The following is a 27,963-nucleotide window of genomic DNA, read 5'->3' on the forward strand; positions in this document are numbered from 1 at the left end:
CGGGAGGCTCCACCTCAGCATCAGGAAACACTTTGTAACTGTGTGGGTGACTGAGCGCTGGCTCCGGTTGCCCAGAGGTGTTGCGGAGTCTCCCTCCTTGCAGACATTCAAAACCTCGGCCCGGGGCAGCCCTGCCCGAGAAGGGGGGTGGCCCCGCCGGCCTGCAGAGGTTCCTCCCGTTCGGTGGTTCCGTGACACCGCCCCCGGCCGCGCTCCTCCAGGGGAGGAGGGGGGTCCGGCAGCGCCTCTCCTCGGCACCGGCTCTCGGTTCCTTTCTGCCTCAGTCCGTCCCACCCGCCCGCTGCCGCTCCGGGGGAGCAGGTGCTTGACTCCTCCAGGGTAGACGCACCGGTGCTCGGAGCGGGCCAGGAGGGAGGCTCTCCCCGGGGAGCGCGGTGCGCCGTACAGGCCGGCCAAAGGCGCTGAAGCCCGGCGTGGGGCGGCCGGGGAGCCCCGCCCGCCGCAGGCGAGGCCGCGGCCCTGACTGGGCGCGGGGAGGCGGGAGGGGCGCGCGGGAGGCGGAGGACATGTTGTCTCCCCGGCGGAAAGGGCGCTGCGGCCGTTCCCCACCGGCTCCCGAGAAAAGCCAACGGTCCCCGGCGGCCCGAGAGCCCGGCGGCCCCGCTATGGAGGAAGGCAGCGGCTTCCGCCTCTCGGCCGAGTGCCTGGACGAGCCACCTAACAGCCGCGTCTTCGTGGTGCTGGGGAAGGACACCGGGGAGGCGCTGATCCGGGAGCGCTTCTCCCCCTTCGGGGACATCCAGAACATCTGGCTCCTGCGGGACAAGCGCACCAATGAGTCCCGCGGCATCGCCTTCATCAAGTTCGCCCGCAGCTCGCAGGCCTGCCGGGCCATGGAGGAGATGCACGGCCGCAGCCTGGTCCCCGACACCAAGCCCATCAAGGTACTACCACCGGGCTGCGCCGCGCGGCCCCCTTCCTGCCCGGGAGCGGGGCCGGGGGCGAGCCAGCGGGGCCCGGCGGAGTGTCCCCCGTTTCCCTTCCCAGCATGGCGGCCGCGGAGGGCGGCAGGCCTCGGCCGCTGCGCCCCGAGCTTGACGCTTGAAGGTGGTGTTGGCCTACGCGGGGGCAACAGAGAGCGTCAAACCCCCTCCGTGTGGGGGTGTTGTCTCCCTTTTGGGTCAAAACCCGGGGCATTTTTGGCCGCGGGGCTTGCGGGGTTGGCGGGGCCCATCAGGAGGAGCTGCGGTGGGTCCCACCCTCGCCCGAAGTTCCCACGCATGGCATAAGCTGCAGCAGGCCTGGGGAGAATGTAGAACCTGGAAACTAGCTTTTTCTTTTTTTTCTTCTCTGTTTTAATCGTGAGGCAGTCTCTGTGGAGTATTCTAAGACAGTGTATTTTAAGTGTTTTAAGCAAGATCAACGTGGATAAATAGAACTGTCTTTGCAAATATATTTTGTATCTTGTGCACTATTAGGTGCACAATTAAAAATACCCCAAAACAATTATGGGGTATTTTTAATCTATGGTAGTTACTCGCTGGTAGCTTTCATCCTCTTGAATTGTTTTCATATTCCCCAAGTACTGAGAAGATACGAATGACTTTGAACAGTGAAAGAAGATTCCACGTGTTTCATTTGAAAAAGTAACCGAGTCAGTAAAATCTCTTCTGAAGAATTTACCATTAGAAGCCAAAAGATCAGAGTTGTATTCCTTACTTCCCTGCATGACTACTAAAAAAATAATTTAAGAGCTCTGCGAAATCAGTTGCTGCTTTTGCATAAGAGGCTTATTTTGAAAGATGTTAGTATTTTTCTTATTTGGTTGGTTTGGGTTTTTCTGGATTTTCGCCTGGTTGTCTTCTGGGGTGCACTTCTGAGAGGAAATTTATTTCAATAATTAGAAAGGGTTTTAACAGTTACAGATGTGATGTTACGATCTTTCATAGAGCCCTGGACCTGCAGACTTTGGCCCAACTGAGCAGTGAACTGCAGTAGCAAGATTTTAATTAGCTGCTAGGCTTTTTTGTTTGTTTGCTTGCTTATTTTTTTTTTTTAATACTGCTATACTAGGCCTGTTGCAGTAATGTGTTTTTTGCTACCTCACATGCCACCTGTGACATGGGCAGTGCTGCTGAATCAGGCTTCAGTGTTCCTGACGATTCTTCATTATCCCCAGTGAGAACTTCTGCTGGCCTCTGTCCTGTTTGGAAAGCCATTTGGGGTGTATTATATGCATCTATGGTCAGAGATGTTCTTTTTTTTTTTCCATATTAGGAAAGCAAGCTTATGTGAGAGAGAAGCGCAAAGACTTGTTAAAACAAACTAAATTTATTGCTTGCTGATATGTGTTTAAGACCCTTTCTCCGGTAATTAATGTCTGTGTGATTATTTCATTAGGTATTTATTGCACAGTCAAGAGCTTCTGGAAGCCACAGAGATGTTGAAGATGAGGAGCTTACACGAATCTTTGTTATGATACCAAAATTCTATACAGAGGAAGATCTGCGAGAGAAGTTTAAGGTACTGGTCTGATATTTGTTAATTGTTATTTTAAATTACCTTTGTCCTAATTTGTCAGAAGGGCTTAACACGTGGAACTTTAATGCATTTTCAAATACTATAAATTAGTATTTTTTAAAATTGTTCTAGATGTATGGAGACATTGAATATTGCAGCATTATTAAAAACAAGACTACTGGAGAAAGCAAAGGTTTGGGCTATGTGAGGTATTTAAAACCATCCCAAGCTGCCCGAGCAATTGAAGAGTGTGATCGAGGTAAGAATCTGACTGAATTCTTTCAAGTTTTTCACAGTAAGTGTGAATCATCATTAATGTACCTGTAATTTTTAGGTTTGTTTGCAGGTAAATTATTTAGAATGTAAACACATTTTAAGACAAAGTTTTATTGCAAATAAAAAAATAGTATTATTAGCAGTCACTGAGAACAGTCACCTGATTACACTCTTGCAGGACCAAGTTGCAAGTAAGATCAGTGAAAAGTGTTTGGCAATAGATACCGTTTTCTTTCGTGCATTAATATAGGCCTGTAATGTAGGTTTCATATACAGGAAAACCTCATTTTAATGTATCCCTGGGAATATGCATTTTTAATCAAATATATATGATATACAATGAATTTATATATAAAAATATATCATTTATTTAAGAACAAGTTCATCCTAATTAAAGTTTGGGGAGGTGTTTTTTGTTTGTTTTCATTTAACGTCATGATTAATCTGTTACAGAATGAAAGACTGTATGCTTTATGACCAACCAAACGCTCTAGTACCAAAAGCATGTTACTGAATATGAGTGAGTTCGGTGGAAGGCCACCAAGGTGGTCAGGGGCTGAAGCACATGAGGAGAGATGGAGGGAACTGGACTTGCGCCATCCAGGAGAAGAAAGGGTTTTGGGGAAATCTAACAGCAGCCTTCTGGTCCAACATGCTGTTAAATGGTCACTTAATCACAAATATGAAACAACTTTTTGTGTGGGTGTGGTTGGGGTATTTTTGGTGGTTTTTTTGTGGTTTTGCTTTTTTTTTCGTTCTTTTTTCTGCAATAATATACCTGGTGGTTCCACATCATGTCTGTCATAAGTGGTTCTACAAAAATTATGTTTGTGATGATTCTTGCATAGGAATATGAGTCTGAGATTGCTTGAGAGTTAAATTTTATTTCCTTTCTCCTGTGGGGTTAAAATTAAATTAGTTAGCCTGAGAGTAATACCTATTTCTTTCATAACAGTAAAACCTAGAGCAGCACAAGACATGCATAAACTGCTGTTAGAGTATGGAAGTTCAGGTGATGGCCTCTGGAGTGCCCAGTCACTCTCACAGCAAGTACGCTCTGTTGCACTTAACTTGCGACTAGGAGTGGGTCTATGTGGAAGTTGTTAACTTTCATACAATTATTATGGTAGACTTCAAGAGTTATAAACCAGTAATTTTCTGAAAGCCAGCACTTACTGGGTTTTCTGAATAATATATTTCTAAATACAATACTTGAGGAATGCAGATCCGGTCAGATAGTTCAGATGTGCTGAACTGTTGCTATATGTGTTGTTGTTTCTTTCAGGCTACAGGGCCATTTTGGCTGAACCTAAAAATAAGTCATCTGAGTCTCTCGAACATGATTATTATAGTAATAACACGAGGCAAGAACCAAGAGGAAATACACTTCCATTTTGTAAGTCATAGTTTTTTATACTAAAAATGAATTGTAATCTTGAGTATGGTCACAAAGTAAGAATGCAGTTTGGAAGAAGGGAAGCTAACGGAGGCTTAGGTCAACACTTAAATAGTAGATTGGTTGTTGGAGTTAGAAACAAGCCAGGTGTTTAGTTTCTATATTTTTTATGGCTGGCTCTGCTCTAGTTGGTCGATTATTTGGTGACTTATATTGGTGAAATAAATATGCTACTGTTAGCATATAATTGGATTACTTTTAAAGGTTGAATGAAAAATGAAAAATATGTGTGAAATGAAGGCATGCTAGTGTGATAACTTGAATTATTATTTTTATGTTGATTCTTGAGGTGGGCAGCCAGAGTTTTGTAGTTTTGAAAAAAACGAGAGCAGAATTCAAGAGTCAGTCTCCAAACGTCTGTCAGTGGTATCTCGGCTTCCCTTTATCCAAGAGCAGCTGTTCGCCCTCTTTGATCTAGTACCGGGACTGGAATATTGTGATGTTCAGCGAGATCCTCATACCAATAGTGGTAAGTAAAAGTACAAAAAGATTTTTTTCTTTCTATGAAGGGAATGCCTTTTAATTTTCCTTCAATTCATTTGTATTGCAAAACACAGTACACTTGTTGGAAAGAATTAATGTTTTATGTTTCAATGGTTGCTGCTATCACTGATGCATAAACCCAGAAATTCAGTTTTGTTTGAATCCCTGTTTACAGATAGCCTTAAATACATTTATTTTTAGATAATAGAATCTCAAGAAGGACAGAATCAAAACCACGAGAAGTGTTTTTTTTGGTCAAACTAAGTTAATAGTTCTGGGCAGAATAAATGGAGAAAAAGTTTCAAAATTTATTAGACGTCTAGTTTAAATGTTCTCTAAACAAATCTTTTGAGTTTTCATCTTGAAATGGAATGACAGCGTGTCTGTGTGTAAAAGCTGACATGAGTTAACTGGATTAAATCATTCCAAAACAAATCATGTCTTGTATTGGAAGGATTGTTTTCGTTTAGTCTACGTGTTGTTTTGCTGTTGCTGAGATAAATGTGGAAGAGGTCTTTTCCCCAAGAAGCTTGAAATGGAAATGATTCAGAGAGTTAAAATGTAACTTTACAGTACTTCAGATTCACTGTTGATGGGATAATTGCATTTTAAAATGAAACTGTGTATGTTTTTGTTTCTAATTCAGACTTAGGGAAGAAGACGTGTTTTGACTTCTGTTGCTTTATTACCATCTTGTCAAGTTAGCATAAATATAGCTGATCTGTCACTAGTTAATTCCACTGAAATTTTCTTTACAAATATGACTGATATTGATATTAATTAATATGGTAAAAAGACGTAAGAATTTTGTATCAGCCATGACTAATGTGGAGTTTAATCCTATTGCTTTATGTGAGTGTCGTTTGTTCTTAGGATTTACCCATATTATACTGAAACTGTATGCACTGTATTTGTAGGGTACGCTGTGATTCAGTACAGTACTGCTGCGTCGGCAATATATGCCAAGTATAAGTTACACGGTTTTGAGTATCCTCCTGGAAATCGACTAACTGTCATTTTCCTAGAAGATGGGAGTGACAGCTCAGAGTAAGTCCCAGTGCATAGAGATAGAAAGTTGTAAGTTGTATTCTGGAGAGCAAAATTTAAAATAAATAAATAGATTTTTTAACATAAGAAGTAACAGCAGTGTCACTATGATCTTGCTTCATACTTGTAGATAGTAAGTTAAAATATATATTCTTAAGATACACTGGGAAATCTTGGATTTGGCAAGAATATTTGTAAATGTCTCTGTAATATGTGACAAGGCCGGAATGTGGGTTTTTTGATGATTTTTTTTGTATTAAAACAAGATTTATGTACTTGATATCTTGGTTTGTTTGCAGTACTGCGAATAGTAGCCTTGTGAAGCACGTATGTAGAGTAAAACTGCTGGGTGCTGAGGATCTGATATCCCCACTGTATGGGGATCATGAGGTTTTACTTTGCCCATCTAATCTATTGCTATAATTTGAATGCCCATTACAAGTTGGAGTGGCTTACATACGCTCCTGCAGTGAATATTTTGGCTTAGTTTCATCCTAAAGGAATCTAGTTCATGTCAAACCTATTCTGGGATATGAATGAGAACAGTAAGGGGGGACAGTGGGAAGATTGACTTCAGAAGTGCATGTCTGATCTAAACTAAAAAAAATAAATAAATTCATTGCAACCACCCTTCTTGCAAACAATTTCCTTCATTCTTCAATAATTCCTACTGTCTCATGGCCCTACAACATGGGCTGTGAATCTATGCAAAAAGTGCAATTGCTTTTTCTTATTCTGCAACAGAACAATCACTGGAAAATGAGAGCTGGAAGTACACTTTGTGTGATAGCATTCTGACTTCTGAATTGAATCTCTGTGCTTTTTATTGAAACCGGTGAAATTTTTCTGTCCCTTCTGCCTTTTAGACACCTTTCACAAATTGAACTGGGCTCTGTAGGGTTAATTTCCTCTCCCCCTTCCCGCCCCGCCCCCGCTAGAGTATTAAAAAAGCAGAGTTTTTGTATCTCTATATGTAGAAATGTATGAGTGTTTTCAGTGATTTGCAGATAGCACATGTACTTTCAGATCATGTCTAGAGTGTCATGAAAGCCTGACTTGATTTTCGTTATCTACATGAGCTTACAGATTTCTAGAGATACTTTCATATGTGCATTAAAACTTATTTTCTCTTGCTGAATTTAAGATTACCGTAATTCAGCTCTTTTTAAAAAATAGTTTATTATGACTTCTGGTTGCAGACTCATCAGAAAAATGGCCACACAGCTGGTAACAGCACATGTGTCATCAGTGTTGCGGAATAACAATACAGTTGTTCAGCAGTATAGGACACCTCCTGTAAGTTAATATAATGGATACTGTTAATGTTCTTCTGAATTGTAAGAAACTTCAGATATACCAATGAAGAACACTGCTGACTTTCTTCTCTAAGTGTTCTAGATGCTACATTTTTAAGATGTACCTCTGGTTGGTTTGTACATTTTTATGCCTTGTAAAGGTGTCTGACCTTACCCGGATTTATTGTCCAATTTAATGAAATAACCAAAGCAATCAAATTAATTAAGATGAGAACTGGTAGAGCCTGCTTATATCCTGTGATAGGAACAAAAATTGTAAATAAAGTAAAATTACTTTCACCTCCCTGTTGGTTAATTTATACTTGCATTTCCCTCCCTGTTTCAGCAGGCGTTTGGAGGAACTTCTGGCTCGCAGTTACTCCAGCCCCAAACAGATGCCATACTTCCACCACACAAAAAAAAAGTTCCACCTGACACTTCTGTGAAGGAAAGGCTTTTCATACTTTTTCATCCCCATCCTTTACCTGTAAATGTACTGGAGGATGTGTTCTGGTAAGACTCCATTTACAAATAAGTCTTCTCGCACCAAAAAAATAACCATGAAATATTTAAAATAAATGTGGAAAATAAAAAAGATTGTCAAGAAAACTCATTCCAGAAAAGACAGTGCACAGTGATCAATAAGTAATAAGTGATCAATGGGTAACAGTTGCTTTTTGAAACAAGAGTATAATGGAATTCCTCTTGAAGCATAGCTGCAATGTCAGCAGTTACAGCAGCTTTATTATTGATTAACACAATCTGAAGTAAAATGTCTAGTCTCATAATGTTGGGGTGGGTTTTGTTTGGGTTTTTTTAGCCAAAAAATGCGGTACTTCAGATTCTTATAGCCTAATTTATTTGGCATTTTTTTGTACATACTTCTATAAGGGATTTTAGTATTTTGATAAATTTCCACAGTAATTTAGGGGAATAAGTATAGGGAGATTTTTTTTCTGATATATCCTGAAACATTTTGATTGTTTGTGTCTTATTGACACTATTTCAACTGTCCTTTCACGCTACCTCCCTATGAGGAGCAAGGACTTCAGAGACAATTTTTGCCATCTTAAAAACAAATCTGTAGTTCAGCTGCTCTCCAGTATTTTATATTATTTATTTTTAGTATACTCTTGAAGAAAAAGACATTTCCCTTTTCTAATAGCTGGCATTTGCAAAAAATCTTTTGAAAACCAAATTATTTTCAAAGCACCAGGAGAGGAAAAGAAATAATACACACTTTTTGTGGAATTTAAAACTGTACCTATTTGATATACTGGATTTTCTTAATCAGATGCTGGAGAAGAAGAAGGTTGTGCACCCCAGTCTTGACACATGTGTAACTTCAGTATGAAGCAAGCAGACTTTATTTTTTTTTTTAATTTATTTTTTTTTTAAGGAACTGTCTAGGAGCCTCCTGAGGACTTGGAAATCTGGGTTTTTCTGTAAAGCTTTGGTGCTTGATTTCTGAGTCATTTCAGTGAGGCCTTTTCAAAGATGAATCACAACTGAACAAGTTCATTTAAGTGCGATGCATGTTTAGCCTCTAAATTGTCTGCTGGTTTGTGTGTGTGTTCTTTTTGTTTTGTTCGGGGTTTTTTATTCTGTTTTTGTGGGGGTATTTTTGAGTGCCATTCAGTGTTTTGGGACTATGGTATTGATTAGCTTTACATAGTCTTTTAACTAAGAGATAAATCACTGCTGCTTGTGGTTCTATTGTAATATTCCATAGAAAATATTGCCTACGGACTTTTGGTTTTATTCCTATGCCTACCTGGAATTCTAGAGAAGGGAATAAGAAAATTGGGAGTTTTGGAAGAGGGCAGCACAAGAAAATACAGCATACATATGAGAATATAGTTTTTACAGCTCCCAAATCATATATAGTTCATATTGGGTAATTAGTATCTATGTTGCAGCAAAACCTGTAAATTATCTCATTTCTTTTTTTTTTTTTCTTTTTTTTTTCTTTTTCTCCCCCCAAGTCGTTTTGGACACTTGATAAAAGTTTATCTGGTGGCTGGAAAAAATGTGGGCTATGCAAAATTTGCAGACAGAGCAAGTGCCAGTGATGCCATAACTGCGTTACATGGCAAGATTGTGAATGGTGTCAGACTTAAAGTAAGGTTGGCAGACTCGCCTACAGAAGAATCTAACAAACGACAGAGAACTTACTGAGCAGGTGAGTACCCAGTCTGAGCTGTTACTTAAACTGGTGTTCAACTCCTTGAAACAGTGATAGGCAAAGTATTTTGAAGTTAGCTATGAGCATGTAATGATAAACTTTAAATCGATTTTTAGCTAACAACTTGAAATTTAATTTGTGATATACGTGTCTGTATACATATATATGTATATATGGGTGTGTGTATGCTTATATATGCACACATACACTTTTAGTAAAAATCTATTTTTATAATTTTTGAACAAATATAAACCAGTTGATTAACATCAATCTGGATGTTCATAGAAATAGTCACTTTTTGTACATAAGAGTATCAGTAAACATTGAAAAGAGTATGCAAAAATAAACAGTGGAATTATGATCAGCTTGTGTGTGTCTTTCTTTCATTAAAAACACATGCCCTCACGATGGTGCTGGATGAAGATGCAGAGTTTAGTCCTTGAAGGGCAGAGGAGGGAAGGGATAAATTAAAAAACCATGGGAAGGACAGGGTAGGTTGTCAGGTGAAACCAAAGGTTTGGGGTATTTGGGTCATCTGGATACTTGGAAATCAGGCATAGCTGGAATGTGTGAAAGTGAAGAAAATACTGCAGAGCCTGTTGTGGTGGGACTGATGTGGATGTTTAAGATAATTGGTTTGAGAATGTATTAGTTGATGCTTAGTGCCCTATGAAAGCTGTCTGAGCTCCCAGAGAGGTTTTTGTAGATTCAGGGACCAAAATTCACTTGTTCTTTTAAAACATTGGTTTGATTCAAATGGTATCTTTTTTCTTTCTTTTTTTTTTAAATTTTTTTTAGCATTAGGACTATTGCCGAAGGAGAAATATCACTGGGGGAGGAAAGGCTAAGTCCTGTTTTCGACAAAGTAACTCACCAATATTACTGTAGCTTACAAATAACTTCAGTAGCCCTATTATCTTCATAAGGGACATGCAGTTTTGCTTTAACTCATTCAGAAAACATCACATGAAATCCTGAGTCTCTTCACATCAATATTTTACTTCTGACCTTCACTCCTTGTACCTTTCTTTGTGTAGATAGTCTTTGTGACCCTGGAGATGCCCACAGTGTTCTTTTCCTCCTTTTTTTCCTAAGGACTTTGATGTTGTTCTTTTGATAAGCAGCAGTTACTAAATGTGGCCTTAGCCTTTATACACAACATGCTTTTTTTAAAAAAAATGGATTTCTAGCATTATTTTACTGCATTGAATTGTAAAAAAAAAAAAAAAAAAAGTTTAGTTTTAGCTAATCATCGGCTCTGGTGAATGCAATTTTAAGTAACGTGTACCCATGCTCTTATCTTTGTACAAAGGTTTTGTTTGTTTTTAATGTGACTCTTAGTTCCAATAATAAAACGCCAGCCTCTTGGTCACTACAGGAAAAACTGTGATGCAAAGTGTAATGTAATACCAGGTCTGCCTTGACTACTTTTTACTAGAAAAGTGTACATACGATACGCATCCAAAATTAGAAAGGTGATTTATCCTTACTTTTTCTTTCTTTGTTTTTAAGAAAGACAAGAGTGAGAAGACTGGGAGGTTCTCTTCTGATTGTCAATCTAAAACTGATTTATTTTTTTTTCTTAATTTATACACGCGCGTGTGCAGGCATATGCAAGCATGCATTTTCCCAGATTTTTGAGAAGATTCTTTAAGGTCTCCAGCTGACAAAAGGTGCAGTTGGTCACCAATGGGATTTTCAAAAGGCTAAAACTTATTTATATTTCACATTATGTTTGAAAATTCTAATATATAGCTATTACTGATTACTTAAAAACCTGAACTCACTTATAAGGTAAGGGTAGGACATACACACTTGCTGTTGTGCCATTTTACCTAATTAGAAGACTGGAGAAATAAGGTCATGTTTGAAGAATATTTTTACACATGCAAAATTACAGCAGAGCTCTTTGTCTTTTCCTAGTTTTTTTAAATTTCTGTAAATTTTCAAATAATAAAGAGTACTAGTTTTAGTTTGTTCAAAGATGGATACCCTAAATCTGTCTTGGGCAGATTACCTGTAATTCTGGTGCAAGTGACTGCTGAATATTTCCCTTCTGGTTGGCCTTTCATCTGCGGCGTACGTGCAATAACACAGGTAGAAGAACTTTCTAAATGTATCGTGTTACACCCCGCACATCAGGTTCCTGATCCTGAGTCTCTTAGCAGGTTGCCTTAGTATCTATCTCTTCTTAGGGTAAACGGACAAATTTACTTACTCTCTTTTTGTTCTTTGGCCGGTTTCTCAAATTCAAATGAAATGGTGCATAAAAAGAACGATTCCAGATGTGCTCCTTTTTAAAAGGGCTTGCTCATTTAAATCGAGCTTACCACTGTGTGACTCTGCATTGGACTGACTGCAGAAGTTTTGCAGTAGTTTGGAGGCTTGTATTTTGCTTGCAATTAAAGCTTTAAAGCGTGCATGTGAAAGGGGATGGAATTCTCTCTACATCTGAAATACTACCTTTTTTTTTAAGATGTGAGAATATTAACTTTTGTTATTTTTGAATGGAGGAAATAATCTTAGCTAGAACTGTGAATTTTCACTTAAGGAAGTCATTGCCTTTTAAAAAAAAATTAATAAATCCTTTCTAAAGTCCAGTTGTATTGCTTGCCTCTTAGCTCTAACAAGGTGACTGGACTTCTGCAATAGTCTTTTCTATACAAGGTTCTGTGATTAAAATCCTTGATAAGATCTGTGAATTCAATAGAATCTATGTGAAAATAAATTTAATTCAATTGAATAATTCAATTTAAAGAAAATATTTATTTCAACACAGTTTTTATCTGCCTTTTTGAAGTTTTTTTCCCCAATAATATTTTTCTTGTCTAATCATCTTTTTTAACATAATCTACAAAACTGTTTCTTTAAAATTTTTTATGATAATGGTATGCTACTGATAACTCTTTTGCAGTGTAAACTTCTGATCATAAGAATAGACTGTTATCTTACAATCACCTTTGTTTATCAGGAGAATTTGAATACATGTGTATTAATATTCTAAACTAATCCATCTAATGAATTTTGCAGGCTCTGGCTCTCCTACAAGTCAATGAAAATTGAATTGTTTATATGAGTAGTTAAAAATAACAGAGAAATGATGGAAATAAGAGAACCTTATTGGTCTGTAACTACTTTAAGTTCTAATGTAAGTTGTTTTGGGGTGAGGTTCTCCTCTCTTATATCCTCTCTCTAATGATTGAAATAATCACTTTAAACCATCTTTGAGTCGGTGTAGGCTTGAGAAGACAACTGCAATGCCTCCTTCTAGGCAGTTGGTAAAAGCAGAAGTGATCTTAATGTTCTCAGTGCTCGGCAGCTTGTGCTCTCTACTCAGGTTTTTGCATTGCTTTGAGTATTTTCATGAGAACCTCACTGCAATTGTCTGATGCCTAATGTGTAAATTAGATCATTCAAAAATAGAAGAGGGAGGAAAGAATTTGTAACCTTTCAGAAGAAGCCGTTGTGGAATTCTGATTAATCTCTTCATTGCAACCTATCAGTTCTATTTAAATATTACCACCCCCTCCAAAAAAAATCCCCCACCCCACAAGCTAAAACCAAAACCAAACCCCAGACTCCCAAACGCTTATTCTGTCATGAAAGACTTGGTTGTTTTTGTCTTTTATGATCCTTCTCCTGAAAAGAGATTTGATTTGCATTCTTTTTTTTTTTTCAGTTAAAACTCTATTAAAATCCTGAAGTTTAACATGTATATTTATAATGATTTATTTCTGTGTAAAAATGTTTTTTAAAAATTAATATACTCCAGAATAAAAAAAAAAGTTAACTGTATTTTGGATTGACAGTATACTGCAGAAAAAGCGCTGGCTTTCACACACTGCTCAGAAGAGGTACTTCTCTAAATGCTAGAGAATCATATATCAAATTTTAATATAATTCTTCTAAATATATTAAAAGCTTATTTGTATGCTGTTGTAGCAATTATGTTTTATAATATATATATTTTAAAATAGGTATGTTGCTTTTTGATACTATTTTTGTACTTGTGTTTTTTCTGCAGAAACTAAATAATGACATGACCCTCAGCTAGCTGACTGACTGACTGAAAACGTGACTAGACATGGTTCCTGTGGACAGTGACAGCTTTTTTTTTTTTAATTGTTATTTAGTTGATCGGTCTCCCTCTCTCCCTCTCTCCCTCTCTCCCTCTCTCCCTCTCTCCCTCTCTCCCTCTCTCCCTCTCTCCCTCTCTCCCTCTCTCCCTCTCTCCCTCTCTCCCTCTCTCCCTCTCTCCCTCTCTCCCTCTCTCCCTCTCTCCCTCTCTCCCTCTCTCCCTCTCTCCCTCTCTCCCTCTCTCCCTCTCTCCCTCTCTCCCTCTCTCCCTCTCTCCTAGAGAGAGAGATATATATATATATATGGTACTTCCCAGTTTTGAACATGCAGACCTGCAGTTTTGAAAATTATTTAGGCATTAAAAATTGTGAACTGGTGGTTGTTCTTGTAGTAGTCTATAATCTTGTATTACAGAAATATCTCTCTTGTGTTTAACTAAATTCCTCCTCTAAGATGGAAATTACAATGATGGGGGGAAAATAAAGGAGTCAGCGTTTTGTGGCTTGACTGGTTAATTGATAACGATTCATATTATAAGTGTTAAAATAGACAACATTTCTCATGATCCAAATTGCATTGAAAACTGAAGTACAGCAGTAAATTCAAAGAAAATGAAATAACTATTTCAAAAACTGCTAATAAATCTGACAGTATGAAGCTAGATTTAAGAAAATAGCTGTAATCAAGAAAATTATTCAAGTACATTCTTAAATATTTTGTTGATTTGGGCCAAAAGTATTCATTGTGCTTTGCATGCTGTTTAGTGAAAAGGACATTTGACTGTGGGTCAGACTACCAGAGCTGCTTATGTTTATCCTTTCTTACTCTGAGGTCTTTTGGTTATAACTGTGGGGAAAGTATGGAGTCTAGGGGTGAGTGTTTTTGTTCTGAGGAGCTGGGGTTTTTTTTGGTCTCTTGTTCTTTGAGGGTCTTTTTTTTAAAGAAGCTTTCAATGCGTATGTTGTTTAAGTAAGAATTGGACCATTTAGCATTCCAGCAGGATGAAGAGGATTTTCAGCACTGATGAAGAGTAAATGAAGATAGCTCAAATAAGTATTTGCACAGATAACTGCCAAATACTTTTCTGTGTATTCCTGAGTACTACTTGTTGAATTGAAAATAACATGATTATTAAAATAATTTATATGGATAAAATTGATAAATTCTAGTTATATGCACAGTAGAAGACAAGCATGCTCTCAAATGCATCCTGCTTCCCAGCGTCTCCAGTCTTGGTCCCTTGATCATCGCTGTGGGGAGAAACAATGGAGCATCCTGTCCTTACCTCTGGCTCTGAGCACCTTCAGGCAGATTTCCTTCCAAGAAAGCCCTAGCCTGCAGGAAAGCAGGCGTAAGAATGCAGGTCTTAGTCCCTGAGTTACCAGGCATGGGATGGTGGACTGGGTTTCAGAGTAGATACAGCCAGCGTATACAACTTCAATGTGATGGGAGAGTTACTTATATTGATAAGGGGGTGTTGGGTCACAGGGAAGACAGAGTGAATGACAGCCCATTGTGTATCTGGATAGTGGGGTTTATTTAAGAACCAAGAAGATCTGAGCTTTTATCCTACCTTATAATTTCACGGATTTACTTGCTTTTCTCTGCTCCCCACCAGCAGTGTTAGGTTGCCATCGTCTCGGATTCCCTGCCCAGCAGGGAGATCTGCTGTCAGGAGGGCTGGGCACAAAGTTGTGTTTGTGCCATGTGGCTGCTTAAAGCCACTGGCCTCAGGTCCCGCTGGCCAGTGTCCCTGGGGGGCCTTTGGCATTTGTTTCCATACAGCTCGGTGAGCTGATCACACCCTGTTCCATGATTCTCACCTGCTTCTCCAGCCCTTCTGCTTCTCCAGCCCCTTACTCATTCCAAGAACGCTACTTCTTATCAGAACCTTTCCTTGCAGCCTCCTTTCTGGTGCTCCAGGCCCCTGACTTTCCCAGTCCCAATAGTGAGTGTGCAGAAGCACAGCGCTTTCTAATTGCTGTCTTGTGTCTCTTTATCAATTTAATCTATGTTTTTACCTACAACAGATGGCCTCCTTTTCTTGTTTGGTTTCTGTGTTTGTCAAAGGGAAGGAGGAACCGAGAAGGTATTTGGAAGTATCTGCAGTTGTAAGTAGCTGAAAGCTGTGGGTGTAACCCTTTTTAACTCTTCTCCGTTGTTTTACAACAGCAGAAGTCATGCACCCTTTTAAGCAATACTCCTGGCTGGGGGGGAAGAGGAGGGAGCAGAAGAGCAGAGCCTTTGATACGATCTTTTTAACTGGCAGATAAGCTTACTCAAAACTTACAACTTTACCATTCAGTGCTTCACAGTCAGCAGTCCTAAAATACGGCTAGAATACAAACGTAGATGAGCCATCTAGTAATGTCATGAGACTTCACCTACTATCAAATTAATGCGATTAGAAGAATATTTACATGCAAAGTATGTAACCCTTCTTATGCAGCACATATTTGTAAAACATTTAGTAAATTGGTCTCTCATACAAGATAGTCACATTCAACTAGTTTTTCTTTATTTCCTGCTCCCTATAAAAAGAAGTATCAATAAAAATATTTTTGTGTTAGAGAGTATATATGAGAATGAGCACTGTCATTGCAATTGGTTCAGAAATTTGAATGACAGAAACTATGTATTTAAAAAGCCACAAAGCAGTGTTATTTCTTATGTTAAAAGAATATTAGCATTCAAATGCTCAAACGTTGGGAAGCTGCAGAATAAAGGTTGCCTGAGAAACCTCCTTTTGCTTCTCTCCATTCCCCTTGTACGTGTTACGATGCAGTCCTTGATGACTCACCAGCAGCTTTTTTCCCCCAAGAGCAGTTGTTTCATTCAGCACAAAGAACGAAACTGAATCAGGGCTGCACAGTTAAAGCAGGCTGTAAAATTCCTGCTTAATTTGTTGTAGAGGTTAGAAATAATATAGTGAATAAAACAGGCTTACGGTTGAGCCTGGAGAATGGGATCCTATCTCTGCCCCTGGCCCATAGATTGTGAGGGAGGTTGCAATTTCTCTTGGGTTCCTCTGCAAAAGTCCTGTTTGGGGTTGATTTGGGTGTGGGTTTGTTTCAGGTTTTGTTGGATTGATTGCTTTTTTCCCCCCCGCTTATCCTCGCCATAAATTTTGAGTAGAATCTGGAGCTTTCCTGTATGTGCACAGGGGAAATAATTCTGCCCAGGTTGCCATAGATCCAAAACTCCAGAACCATCAAGCAGCACCTTTGCAGCCTTAACTGTACACTGTACATGTGCAATGAGTACAATATTTTTAGAAAGCATCAGCCCTGCTGTGCCAACGCGTCAGAGATACTGTGCTCATACAGTGGGTCTGACACGTGCTGCTGAACGTGTGTGGTGACGCATCTGCATGTTAGGAGTAAGCGAAAACAACGCCTACAAGGGGTGCGGTGTGGTGCCAATGCAAGCATCTTCTCAGGGTAGCTGCAGATCTTTACTGTCTTTATTGAAGAGAGTGCTTTAAAATACATGATGATGGTAGGCGTGTTATTTAGGTGCCAGGTGAAATGCTGAGAATCTCTGCATGGTCAGTTGAAAAAAGGAAAAACCTCCTCATTTATGTGCTTGAATCGGCCTTTTTGATGAGTCCTATCACAATCCCCCAGTCTGTCGTGGCACTGAAGGTGGATGCCTGTGCATTTAGGTGATGTGAACGCTCAAAAATGAAATGACTGGTGTCTGAGCTTAGCCATCTTTCTTGGGAAAGAAGAATCATCTGTTAGAATGATCCTAACAGCTACTTGAGGGAGCATTCAGTGCACACAGAGGGTTAAAAGATACCCTTTACAACTTGAAGCCATGTTGCAAAGTAGAAAGAACAGTGCCATTTTCTAATTGTTCTCAATCCTGTTTCTATTATTGCATGTCTGTGGAAATAGTGGGCCACTGCGCTCCCCTGGGCACGGAAGATCAGTGCTCTGTATGTTGTCCTGCTTGGGGCTATGGAGCTCTTCTCCCTGCCTGTTTGTTTAGGTCTTGTACTAAAGAGAATTGGGCTGGTACTCAGAAGAAAGAAATTCCCCATTTTAAGTACTGAGACTTTGAGATACCCTAAGAAGCAACTCTGCAAGCAGACAGTATCTTTCATTTTAGTCCTTGTTGAACCAGTCTATTTGGTGACTCGCATGTAGTCATTTGTAGCATTCTGGTAATGTTTTTTAGAAGATCCTTAAAAGCAAAATTTTTACTTGCCCTCCTTAGAGTTCAGTGTATTTCCCGAAAGCGTTGATGTACTAGCCTTCTCCAGCTAAACACCAATTGTGTACATTTTGCTGAAGTCACCCAGCATTTTTGATTGGATGTGATATTAATCACTCCCTGTTTAAATTGTCTTATGGCACTACTGATTAAGTGGCTGGTGTGCTGCTTTTCTAGGTCATTTCATTGGTAAGAAAAAACTGTCTGCGGAGAGGATGAGCACTAGAATCCCACACTGGAAAAAACTGTGTCATGTTTATTCTTTTTGCTGGTGGTTAGTGAATTGGCTAAAACCTTAAGGGTTTTTTTGTGTGTTGTTTTGCAGTAATAGTGCTTTGAAGTTAGTAAGTAGAATTTAGTATGCTTATCTGTAAGTGACTTGGATTTCAGCTGTGTTCATCAGCCGTAGTTTCTGTTAGTGTTGAACAGGGCTTTTGTACCTTTTGAAAATGAGATAATACATATTTCATACATTATGCTTAATGATATCCAGTATAAATTATTTTATCTATTTATTGAGTCATAACCGTGTGGTCAGCAGAGGAGCCTTTTGTTTGTGTAACTGGAGAAAGACAATAATTTGCTTGTGTTGCCTGAATGTCTACTTTAGAGTATTTCTGATCTTTAAGTGAAAAAAGCCCATTCTCAAGAGGGACGTGCATTCCAAACGGGATCCGTGAGTCGGTGATTGCAATTAGTTCCCTTCACTGGTCTTGTGGCTCCTACCTGAGACCTTCTTCTTTGGTGCTACAGACAGCTACTGAGTACCTCTCGTGGGGGCAGAGCCCAGCTCTGCAATGCACAGTGGAATTGGATTTCTTTCACATCTTTCCTCTTTCTTCCTGTTAATGGTCCTTTTTCTGACCCAGGGTACTCTGCCACGTTGTTTGTGCTCTGTCTACAGAGATACCATCTGATGTCTGCAATGCCAGGCACCTCCACTCCTTCAATTACTGTAGCAGCAAGTGAGAGACAGAAGAAGGAAAAATCTTATATAAGTGGAAGCTGTTGAAGGTGAAAAGAGCACGCAATTATGTGCACAGCTCCAGTTCAGGAAAACTATTCATTTCATGTTCTCACCGTACCATTTTTCTAAACTTTCCATCTCTATTTGTTAAACATTCACTTAAAACTTTGTGAAAGGTTCTGCCCAAGCGTTTCACAGAGTGTCAGATTTGAACTGCGGCTGGACTGGTGAATGTTCTCCAAAATAAACGGGCGAAACAATTGTAAATGAAAGAAGAAAAGAGTTCCCTACGCCAAGTTCTCAGAACACCAGGACAGCAAAGGGACAGGGGGCGACGGCGGAGCCCGCCGCGCTGCGAGGCAATCCCCCCTGTTCCAGCAGGGGTCACTGGTCTCCTGGATGTGCGGAGGGAGGCTGCAACTCAAACTTCACCCTGCTTCGGAAAATCTTAACCTCTTCTAAGGTAATCGACCTACGTATAGAATTTCTTAACCAAAAGTTGTGGGTTTGTTTTGGTTTGGTTTTGGTTCCGCCCCCCCCCCCCCCCCGCAGATGGAGAATTATCTCAAGGTGTATCAATTTCAAGCACATAAAATACTTTCATGTAACATAATAATATTTAATAATAACTAAAATAATTTTAAGTAATTAAATTAATTAATTTAAAAGTAATTGAGAGAAGACAGAATCCTAGTTTAACTTGCATCTTTTCTCTGAATTGTTTTTAAGCCATTAATTTCTTCCTAGCATCTTAATTTTGAAATACAAATGGTCTGTTTTTGCTATTTCTGTGGGTTTTTTTCTTGCTGTTCCAGAGGCTTTTCATAGTTTTGCAAATGCAGGATTAACCAAATAGTTTTAACGTTATCATGCCTGGTATGAAAATTCTCTGTGAGACACCTGAAAACACCACATACAGAACAGCTATTTATACCATTTCTTGGCATTTTTGCGATTTCTCTGTGAAAGAATGAGTGAGATAATGAGCAGGACTAGGAAGAGAACCAGAGGAAAGAGGGACAAAATAAAGGAAAAATAAGGAAGATGGTAAAAGAGGAGTTCTGCTTTTGAGACAACAGAACAGGAAACAGTCTAATAAGAGGTAAGGGATGGGAGGGGTTCCTGAGGGCAGGTCAATTCAGATATTGGGAAAAGCAGGATAACCCCAATGATTCATACCTTGAGACTGAGAAGATGGAGGGCACTGTGGTGCTCTGGAAGCCAAATGCTTTAAGATTAGGTTGGGTGTAGGGATTTGGAGTCCTTTGGATGGATGTCTATCACCAATGAACTACAGAAGCGCCTACGTCAATCTGTAGTTACGTCATTCTTTTGTGTCTTATTTCTCCTTTGTTTTGAAATACACTGATTGCCGTGCACCACTGCACATTTCATATGCACATATTGAATATTAGGGCACCAGGATTACTTTTTAAAGCAATATCTGTTATTAAAAAAAAACAAACTGTGCTTTCGGTTGAGCTCCTTTATGTTGTTGGGCAATTTCTCCTTCACCCCTCTGCTGAGTGGTGGTTCTGTTCCTCCTCCTTGCGCCGGCAGCACACCCCCGGCTGCAGCTGTCTTGAGTTCAGGGAACAACTTGCAGCCCAAATTCGCATCGGGTTACTCATCCACAGCCTCTGCTTTTGGCAGGAACAAGCCCAGCCACAGAAGCTTGGGTTACAGGTGGGATCAGGCCTCCTGCAGCCAGCCTGGTGCTGTATCGCACTCCAGAAACTCCAGGTGGTTCCAGACGCTTCGGGGAGCTCTGGTAGCTGAAGCTGTGGAGACAAAAGGAGGCAGCTCTGTGTCAGGCGACTCTGCTGGGTACCAGAGCAGAGAGGAATGTGCAGCTGAATGTAACATAAACCACGGTTCAGCTGCTCACTGTGCTTGGTTACGGATGCTTTAAAGGAAGCTTTAAGGAGGAGTTGCTTGGAGGGATGATGGCCTTTATGCCCTTGGTACTCTGTAAACATCATAAATCACAGCTTGAAAATAACACTTCAGTACTGTGCAATCCACATATCTCATAGATGGTGGGGGTGTTGTTTTGAACTATACATGGCACTGTCAGATTAATTAAATATTGATAGGAGACTTCTACTTCATCTACTTCAGCAATATGCATCTGCCTGCTCTCAAACCTTAATTTTCTTCTTACGGATTTTTCTTTTGAAAGTCTGCAAACTCTGTGGGGCTTGGGAAGGTGGGGATTCACCCGGCGTGGAGGGTTCCAATATAATGCTAACGTGCAACATCTGCAGGACCTTACCGAGACTGAGGAGTTAACTGCTCACCAGACCCTACTCTATATTTAGAGAAAGCATTTACAAATCTTGAGCACGGGAGTGCAGAAGTTACCCTGGGAATTCTTCCAACTCTTCTGACCGAGTTCTGTCTTCGGAAAGTGCTAATGAGTAACTTTTTTTCTGATGTCATTTTAAGAAATCCAGGACAATGATAACAGACCATATTCAGATACGTGGACATCAAAACTCTATTGGAAATGCAAATATATATGCTGGAAATATTTTCCGAAATTGAAATTATAGGCAAATTCACAATCAAAATTGCAAGATTGCTGAAAGTTATTTTAAGTATCAGAGTTTTTATTGTCCTCATCCTGGGCACACTAAATCCCCCTCCTAATATGTCTGTTACATCTAAGGATAGCAGGAGTGAAGTTATATTTAATCAGCAAAACAAAATCAAAGGCAGTGGCATGTGAAAACATACACTGTATGTCTTGACTCACTGATGTCTTAAACTTTTAAACAAGTCCACAGAATTCACTTCTATTCAGGGTTCACTTCTGTTCTAATAATGCAGTGGGACGCTAAAATTTGCTGACTGGCTTCTCCGTGACAACACACCAGCTTAGCTACTTAAAATTATTGCCAGAATTTTGGACACAGGTTATGCATACATAGGGTATCACAGTAGGTTTTTCCTTGCCCTGTTCAAAGGACAAGGATACAAAGATGGCCTCAATGCCTGTACATAACAACATTCTTGGAATTTTATCCTGGAGACATTCTGAAACTGTTTGAAACTGGCTAATCTCTGTTGTGGCTTTGGAAAAGTAAATTATGTAGTTCTCAGAGAGTGCAGAAGAAACCGTACTGCTGTGACCCTTTGTAAAACTATTCTATGGGAGATATTGAGAGAAAAGTTTTTTAAATATTGAAGTTTTAAAGAATTTAGTCTATAACAGAAACTAGAGTGCTGGTAATAGCCAGCAGGGCTATAAGGGTTGTAGTTACAACCAGAAACTTCTTTCTCTTTGTTGTTGTTGTTGTTTAAAATGCATAGCTTGAAGTGTTCATACTGCTTTGGTTTTGCAGTCTACGCAGTAAAGCAGTCGCATGCATTCTGCTGAAGATGAGGCCATATGACTACTAGCCGTTGCCGAAATCAAGTAGGAAACAAACTCTTTTCCTTATATTTGAGTGAAGATAACTACTATACAGAGTAACAACCATACAGATTTTGTTTATATGAGATTTAATCACTACAGCTGATTTATCATATGTTTGTCTTCAGGGATTCCTGGAGTTCTGCCAAACTGCATTTCAGATCTGCTTCTCAGATTTCTAGTTTCTTGTATTTAATTGGGATATTCTTAATAGGACTCATATATTGTGATTATCTACGTAAGATGTTTACCTGTTATTTACTTTTAAAACATCTCTGGGTGGTTCTACTTCCCCTTCCAGTTTCTTCAATGACATTAAATCACTGTCCCTTTCTCTTCCAGGATGTCCAGGAATGGTTTAGATTTTACTTCTGTGATGCTCTATGAATATGGTAAGTATTCTCATTATATTCTATGCATGTTTTATGTTGTTACGCTTCAGGATTTCTCTTGCTATGTACTGCCCCAATCTTATATAAAGGAGAGCAAAAAATGGCGCTGAAATGAATAGACCGGTGCATGTGGATTATTGCTACTGAAACCAAAGAGCAAAATGTTGAGAAGATAAAAAACATTTTTTCCAGATTCTCTTCAGGGGAATGGAAAAATGCCCAAATGGGAAGATGAAGAACTAAGGGCCTGATTTTACTGCCAGGGAAAGGCAGGAGTATGCTTTCATACCTCGAGTTGTTGCTTGTCCTTGGTGTCTTGCAGCGAACTGAGCAGAAAGAAAAGAACAAACCATCTGAATGGCTGTACAGGACCAGCATAAAGGTCCATTTAATCTGCTGTCCTGCTCTCCACAGCAGCTGGAAACCGATGCTTGAAGAGAGCATTGAAACAGGGCAGATAAAGAGTGTCCTTTCCTGGGCAACTTTCATCAGGCAACGGCAACGGCACGCAGCTTTTAAGCAGGAACTGCAACGGAAATTATTGTGCTTAACAGCCACAGCTATCCTTCAGTCATTTGTATAATCCCTGCTTAAAAACACCCGTCTCTTCAACTCCATAGTGTTGTACAGCAGCAAGCCATCTGATTTAGTAGCACTTTGCATGGAAAAGTTCTTCCCAGCTGTTGTTTTAAACCGGCTGCCTCATCATTTACTAAGTCTCCCCGAAGTCTTGCGTGACGCAAAATAGTGCGTGATCGTTTCCTGTCAGCCTCCTACATAGCTTTTCGGGATTTTATGGATCAGAAGATTTTACAGATCAATCCTTTCTCAGTCTGTTCTCCAGCTAGAAATTATCTCCTCGCACAGATGTATTTCCATACCTTTGCATATATCCTTTTAGGCACGTACGTGCATTTTCTAGTTCCACATTTTCATGTGAAGGAACCGGAACTGTACACAGCGCTCCAGCGCACAAGAGATTTACATAGGGGTGTAATGAGCTCTTCTGCTTTGTGCTCGGCTGCTTTTGGAGTAATTTCTAACATTGTTTGCCTTTTGGACTACTGCTGAGCAGCAAGCTAATGTTTGCAGAAAACTACTCACAATGACTCCAAACGATAAAGGCTAATTTAGAGCTCATTATTAGGTATGTTTAGTTAGGGTTATTTTCATTATTGTTTACATTAGTTTGCAGTTATTGACATAGACTTTCAGCTGCCGGCTCAGTGCCCTATCACTCACCATTGTCAGGCCCTTCTACAACTGCTCAGAGTCAGCTTTTGTTTTGCTTACCATGAGAAATTTTGCATCATCAGGGAACTGTGAAGATCCTTAGTCCTCACAAAAGTAATTTTAGGCTATTTTGGTGCAACAGCGCTCGGCCAGAAGTATTCTAATAATCCAGCCCTATGGAGGACTCAGAGAAGAAGCTAAATGCTAAATAACGGTGCATCGGGTGGTCAGTATGTGTGAAACAAAGAGGACATTGATCTGGTTTCCTACGCAGAATGGAATTACCTGATGTCGGTCCTGGTGGCAGCTGTGCTTTCTGATTCTTGGAGAGGCCTCTTGAGTCTTCTGGTGCTCCTGTACTCTGGGGCACATCGTTTCTATCTCGCTGGCGCTTGGCTTTTGCTGCCTTTACAGCATGTACCTGCTATGAGCCTCCCGCTGCCTCCTGAATTCTCCCTCCACCTAATTTGTTTTATTATCTTCACACACTCTTTGATGCTCTTTGGTGCTCTACTTCATGCTCGTTCTCCAAAGCATTTCCAGTTCACTGGTTACAACTGCTGTACTCTCACGGTTTTGCATAATTCAAATTAATTTGCAAAAAAAGACAAGGTGTAATTTGCAAAAATCTTTAATAAAAACATGTGTTTTCTTACCTATGCCTTGCCTAAGGGTACCATTTTGCCAAACACACGCAAACCCTAACAATAAACAACAGCAAAGAAACAATATTCCTACTAGGTGAGAAAATAAAAATATTTTCTTAAGATTCAGTAAGTAAATATTTTCAATGCCCGTAGATCTGCTTATCCTCAGTGTATGGGCGGCAAGCAAACATTTCATATTGTATTTAGTAAACTCCCCTGCTGCTTGAATTAACGAGTGGGACACTATAAAGGCATTTGTGTCTTGTCAAGAATTGTGGAAAGAATTCTATGGTTTAACCTGTGGAGGTTTTATCTTTGCACGGAGAATCAAACTGTTTTACAGCTTTCCTTTGGAGAACATGCCTCCCCATTGTTAATGAGACTAAACTTGAGGAGACCAGGTCAAGTTCTTGGATGGTAAAAACAAAGTGTAGCTCCTTTCCTGTGTTTACCTTCTTACCTCAACATTCCATCAAGATGTTCAAACCTTTCCTCCTGGTGGTGTAAATTATGAGAAAAAAATCTGTGAAAGAAAATCTCACGTCATTGGGTAACAACTGCACTGATTTTCAAAAAGTTTATATGAGACTACATAGGATCGACTTATATCAACATTTTTTGCCAGTATTTGTGAAGCGATATGGTTATAGTCTTCTGCAATTATCCAAGAAATATCCATATGAATCCATCCAAATAATGGCTTATTTCAGGCCTAAAGTTTTATGTAGATAAGCCCTTAGAAGATGAGGAGGGTATCTGTGTGTGTACACTTTACTAGCATTTTGTCATCCACCATCTACATAACATAATTGTATCGTTTAAACAAAATATTTAAACTGCCTTTCTACGTGTTTGTTTCTTTTTGGTTTAAGCATAGGCAAATTAGTAAAAAAAAATAAATCTCTGTACAATAGACACTTTAGAATTTGGTATCAAGATCATTAGAGAATATTAAAGAATAAGTTGTTTAGAAATAAGCCAGCTAATTAAACAACACAATTTTCTGTAAGGTCTTTCTATCTGTGGTTCGCTTTCTCAGGTTGCAGATGTTGAGTGGCCTCTTGACTGAAATGAATAATGGTGGTGGTAAATGGTTTCCTTAAGACACGATTAAGAGTTGTGTCCTTTATCTCCTTGCCCTGTTATTTATTTTAAGAGAAAAGTAAGTGACTACATTCCTGGTATTATTAAGCTTTGCGTAATGTATGTGGCTTGTTATTTAATCTTTCTATGGATTTTATACGAAAACTCCCAAAATCCCGCTTAATGTTTTTCCTGCTTCAGCTCTTGGAGACTGAACACAGAAAATAAAATATTGTGTTACTTAATGAATTCCCTAACTTTGTTCAACCACATTCAGAATGGGACCCACGGGTTCAGCTGAGAGAATAAAACATTTTTTTCTGAGAAGCTTACCCTAGAAGTTACACTAAAAATACTGTGTGAAGGGTACCTTCCCTGGAGGTCTCTGCTTTGATAGGAAAACAGCCATGGCTTCTTGTATGCCAGGGTCCCCAGAATGATCCTTTGCTGCACAACAATGCTGCCAAATCTGGAACTGCCTGTTCTGGAAATGGGGAAAACATAAACCAGCATCACACAGCCTTTGCTTAATGAATAGTGTAGGCTCAATAATTAGATTTCTAGAATCCTGTAAACTCTACTTTTTCTGAGGAGTTTGCCACTTCCCCCCCTTCTCTTATTGAAATTTGCTGGGCAGTGCCATCTAGTTCTCCAGGGATTTCAATTGATTTTCTTGGATGACAAAATATATTTCCCACCTTGTTACCACAAACCAGACAGCAGGGCCAAGCCGGAGGATTTAAATGGGACATCCCGGAGGAGTCCGCTTTGCCAAGAGAGGCCACCCCCAGAGGACAGGACAGTGTGCCAGCCCTGGGGACAGGGAGCGACCAGGCTCTGCCTGGAAGACCAGGGTGCCAGAGGCGAGTCATTAACCAGGCAGGTGAGTCTGCAACCTGTCTCCTCCACAGCAGGGTGACCTGTGCCACTCAGTACTTTCCCTACACCAGACAGTCCAGCTTCCTGTTTCCAAAGGTGTGTCTAAGCCATCAAGGATGTAATGAAAGTTGTGATGATCTACGGATAAAAAAAGAAAGCTAATATAGATTAAACTAAGGGAATGATTTCTGTAGCAGCTTTCAAGAGCATGTAGTGCGGTTTTTTCAACGACCTCCCATTATCGGATGACAAAGAGCACACCAGGTAACGCGGTGAGAGCGGCGGGGAGGGTGACAGCGCAATGTCGTGCTTGTGCTGCCCGGCCGGCGTGGGGAAAGGCCGCTGTCAGCCCTGCTCCGCTCGCCCGCCCGGCTCCATCCACGGCATCCCTTTGTCTGACACCGCCCTCCCACCCGCGGCACCGAGGTCCCTCTTCCTAGAGCGCAGCCCCGCTGCCGCCCACGTGCCCGCCAGTGTAATTATAGACCGGATCTCATCACCGCAGCCCGTTCCTCGCTCCCCGCCGCTGCCCCCCGCCTCCGACACGCCGGCATCAACCCGACTCCGGCCTTCGCTTCGCGCACCGGCTGCCAGGTGCCGCAGCCGCCCTCGGCGGGAGCATCCCGGCGCCGCCTGCCCCCTCCGCTCCGCTCGGCCCGGCCCCGCCGGTACCTGTCACCGGGCCCGGCAGGTGGGTACCGGCCGGCGCGGAGGGCACCTTGGCCGGCGGGCGGGGGCGGGGGGCGGCGCGGCGGGGCTGCGGCGGCGGCGGCTGCCCGCCCCTTCCCTCCCTCCCTCCCTCCGTCAGACGGGCGGGGAGCTGCGGCGGGCGGGAGCGGGGAGCGGCGGGGCGCAGCCGCCCGGGCCGCAGCGGGGATGCGCCGCGGATGCCGGAGAGGAGGTGGGCGCCGAGCGGTGGGGTGCGGGGGCCGGCGGCCCGGAGCCGGAGCGGCGGGACGAGAGCCGCGCTGCGGAGCGGCGGGGCCGGTCGGGTGGCGCCGGGCCCCGCCGCGCTGCGGGCGGGGGGGTGTCGGGGCCCGGCGGTGCCGCCTGAGAGGCGGGAGCGGGCCGGGAGCGGTGGGCCCGGTGCGGGGGCTGTGGCCTGGTGCGGCGGCGGGCGGCCCCGCGGCGAAGCCGGAGCAGGCGGACCGGGGTCGGGGGGGGACACACGGGGACGGGGATGAGGATGAGGATGGGGACGGGTTTACGTAACCGCATCCGCGCAGCGAGACGCGCTGGTGTCAGCCCCAGGCCGGCGGCTCCATGGTCGCTCCCCCAGGTCGCATTTCCCCCCACCCCACCCGTTCCCATATAGAGCAATTTAAAATGCCCCAATAAACTGCCTGGTCTGTGAGAATGAATCGTAGATCAGGCATTCCTAAGTTGATATACTCTTAGGATACCTTTTTGTTTTCATTCTGTCTCTCTCTCAAAAAAAAAAAGGCAGGAATGGCCTGTATTCCCTAGCAATGCTGCAAAACCCTTGCGAGGGTTTGAATATGTATATATACTTTGAATATTTATGGCTTCATTAAAACAGTTGTTTGGAAATCACCAGCTTCCCAGAAGTGCTGATGCTTAGAGTGACCCATCTGACGTGGGTCTTGCTGTTGGTCCGTCATTTAATTTTATTTCATACCTGCTTTAGCGTGGTGCAAGGCTACGTTGTTGATACTCTTCCCAAAAGCTTCAGCAATGCAGATACTATGGGCTAATAGTGACTGAAACAAAAGACCTTGCCGTACTTCTCAGAGTGAATTAGGCATCCAAGGTCGAACGGCAAACTGCAGTGCAACTTATATGGGGTAACGTAGCAGAACAAAAGT

General features: G+C 41.2%; 2 protein-coding genes and 1 long non-coding RNA gene across 7 annotated transcripts in view; all 3 read left to right on the plus strand.

Annotated features, from left to right (window-relative positions):
• Window positions 1-225: 225 nt before the first annotated feature.
• Window positions 226-13,419, plus strand: RBM45 (RNA binding motif protein 45). 4 transcript variants are annotated; one of them, XR_008467802.1, is made up of 11 exons: window positions 226-905; window positions 2,362-2,484; window positions 2,614-2,740; window positions 4,043-4,153; window positions 4,503-4,682; window positions 5,614-5,743; window positions 6,943-7,039; window positions 7,385-7,551; window positions 9,024-9,220; window positions 12,254-12,371; window positions 13,248-13,419. XR_008467802.1 is itself a non-coding variant. In XM_054209807.1 (10 exons), the coding sequence occupies exons 1-9, from the start codon at window positions 528-530 to the stop codon at window positions 9,214-9,216; spliced, it is 1,506 nt and encodes a 501-aa protein (XP_054065782.1). In that variant the 5' UTR covers window positions 227-527; the 3' UTR covers window positions 9,217-9,220; window positions 13,248-13,417. The 4 variants fall into 4 exon arrangements, 3 of the variants coding, with proteins under 3 accessions (XP_054065782.1, XP_054065785.1, XP_054065783.1); XM_054209807.1 differs by lacking the exon at window positions 12,254-12,371 and having other exon boundaries at window positions 227-905; window positions 13,248-13,417; XM_054209810.1 differs by lacking the exon at window positions 12,254-12,371 and having other exon boundaries at window positions 227-905; window positions 7,388-7,551; window positions 13,248-13,417.
• Window positions 13,420-19,346: 5,927 nt separating this feature from the next.
• On the plus strand, window positions 19,347-24,286 carry LOC128913167 (uncharacterized). Of its 2 annotated transcripts, XR_008467870.1 has the most exons (4): window positions 19,347-19,587; window positions 20,668-21,906; window positions 22,246-22,295; window positions 22,618-24,286. It is a non-coding gene; the product is annotated as an uncharacterized LOC128913167 (long non-coding RNA). The 2 variants fall into 2 exon arrangements; XR_008467869.1 differs by having other exon boundaries at window positions 19,347-21,906.
• A 2,706-nt stretch (window positions 24,287-26,992) lies between these two features.
• Window positions 26,993-27,963, plus strand: part of OSBPL6 (oxysterol binding protein like 6) — a 111,070-nt gene continuing 110,099 nt past the window's right edge. Inside the window, exon 1 of the mRNA XM_054209973.1 lies at window positions 26,993-27,038. The gene's annotated coding sequence lies outside the window, so the exon portion shown is untranslated. The remainder of the gene's footprint in view (window positions 27,039-27,963) is intronic.

The sequence above is a fragment of the Rissa tridactyla genome, chromosome 7 (assembly GCF_028500815.1).
Source record: "Rissa tridactyla isolate bRisTri1 chromosome 7, bRisTri1.patW.cur.20221130, whole genome shotgun sequence".
Taxonomy (NCBI): domain Eukaryota; kingdom Metazoa; phylum Chordata; class Aves; order Charadriiformes; family Laridae; genus Rissa; species Rissa tridactyla.

Excerpts from the sequence above, each read along its gene's own strand:
- RBM45 (XM_054209807.1), top strand. The coding sequence starts at position 528 with ATGTTGTCTCCCCGGCGGAAAGGGCGCTGCGGCCGTTCCCCACCGGCT. Across the intron at positions 906-2,361 it reads CCGACACCAAGCCCATCAAG|GTATTTATTGCACAGTCAAG; the intron begins GTACTACCACCG and ends TTATTTCATTAG. Across the intron at positions 7,552-9,023 it reads GTACTGGAGGATGTGTTCTG|TCGTTTTGGACACTTGATAA; the intron begins GTAAGACTCCAT and ends TCTCCCCCCAAG.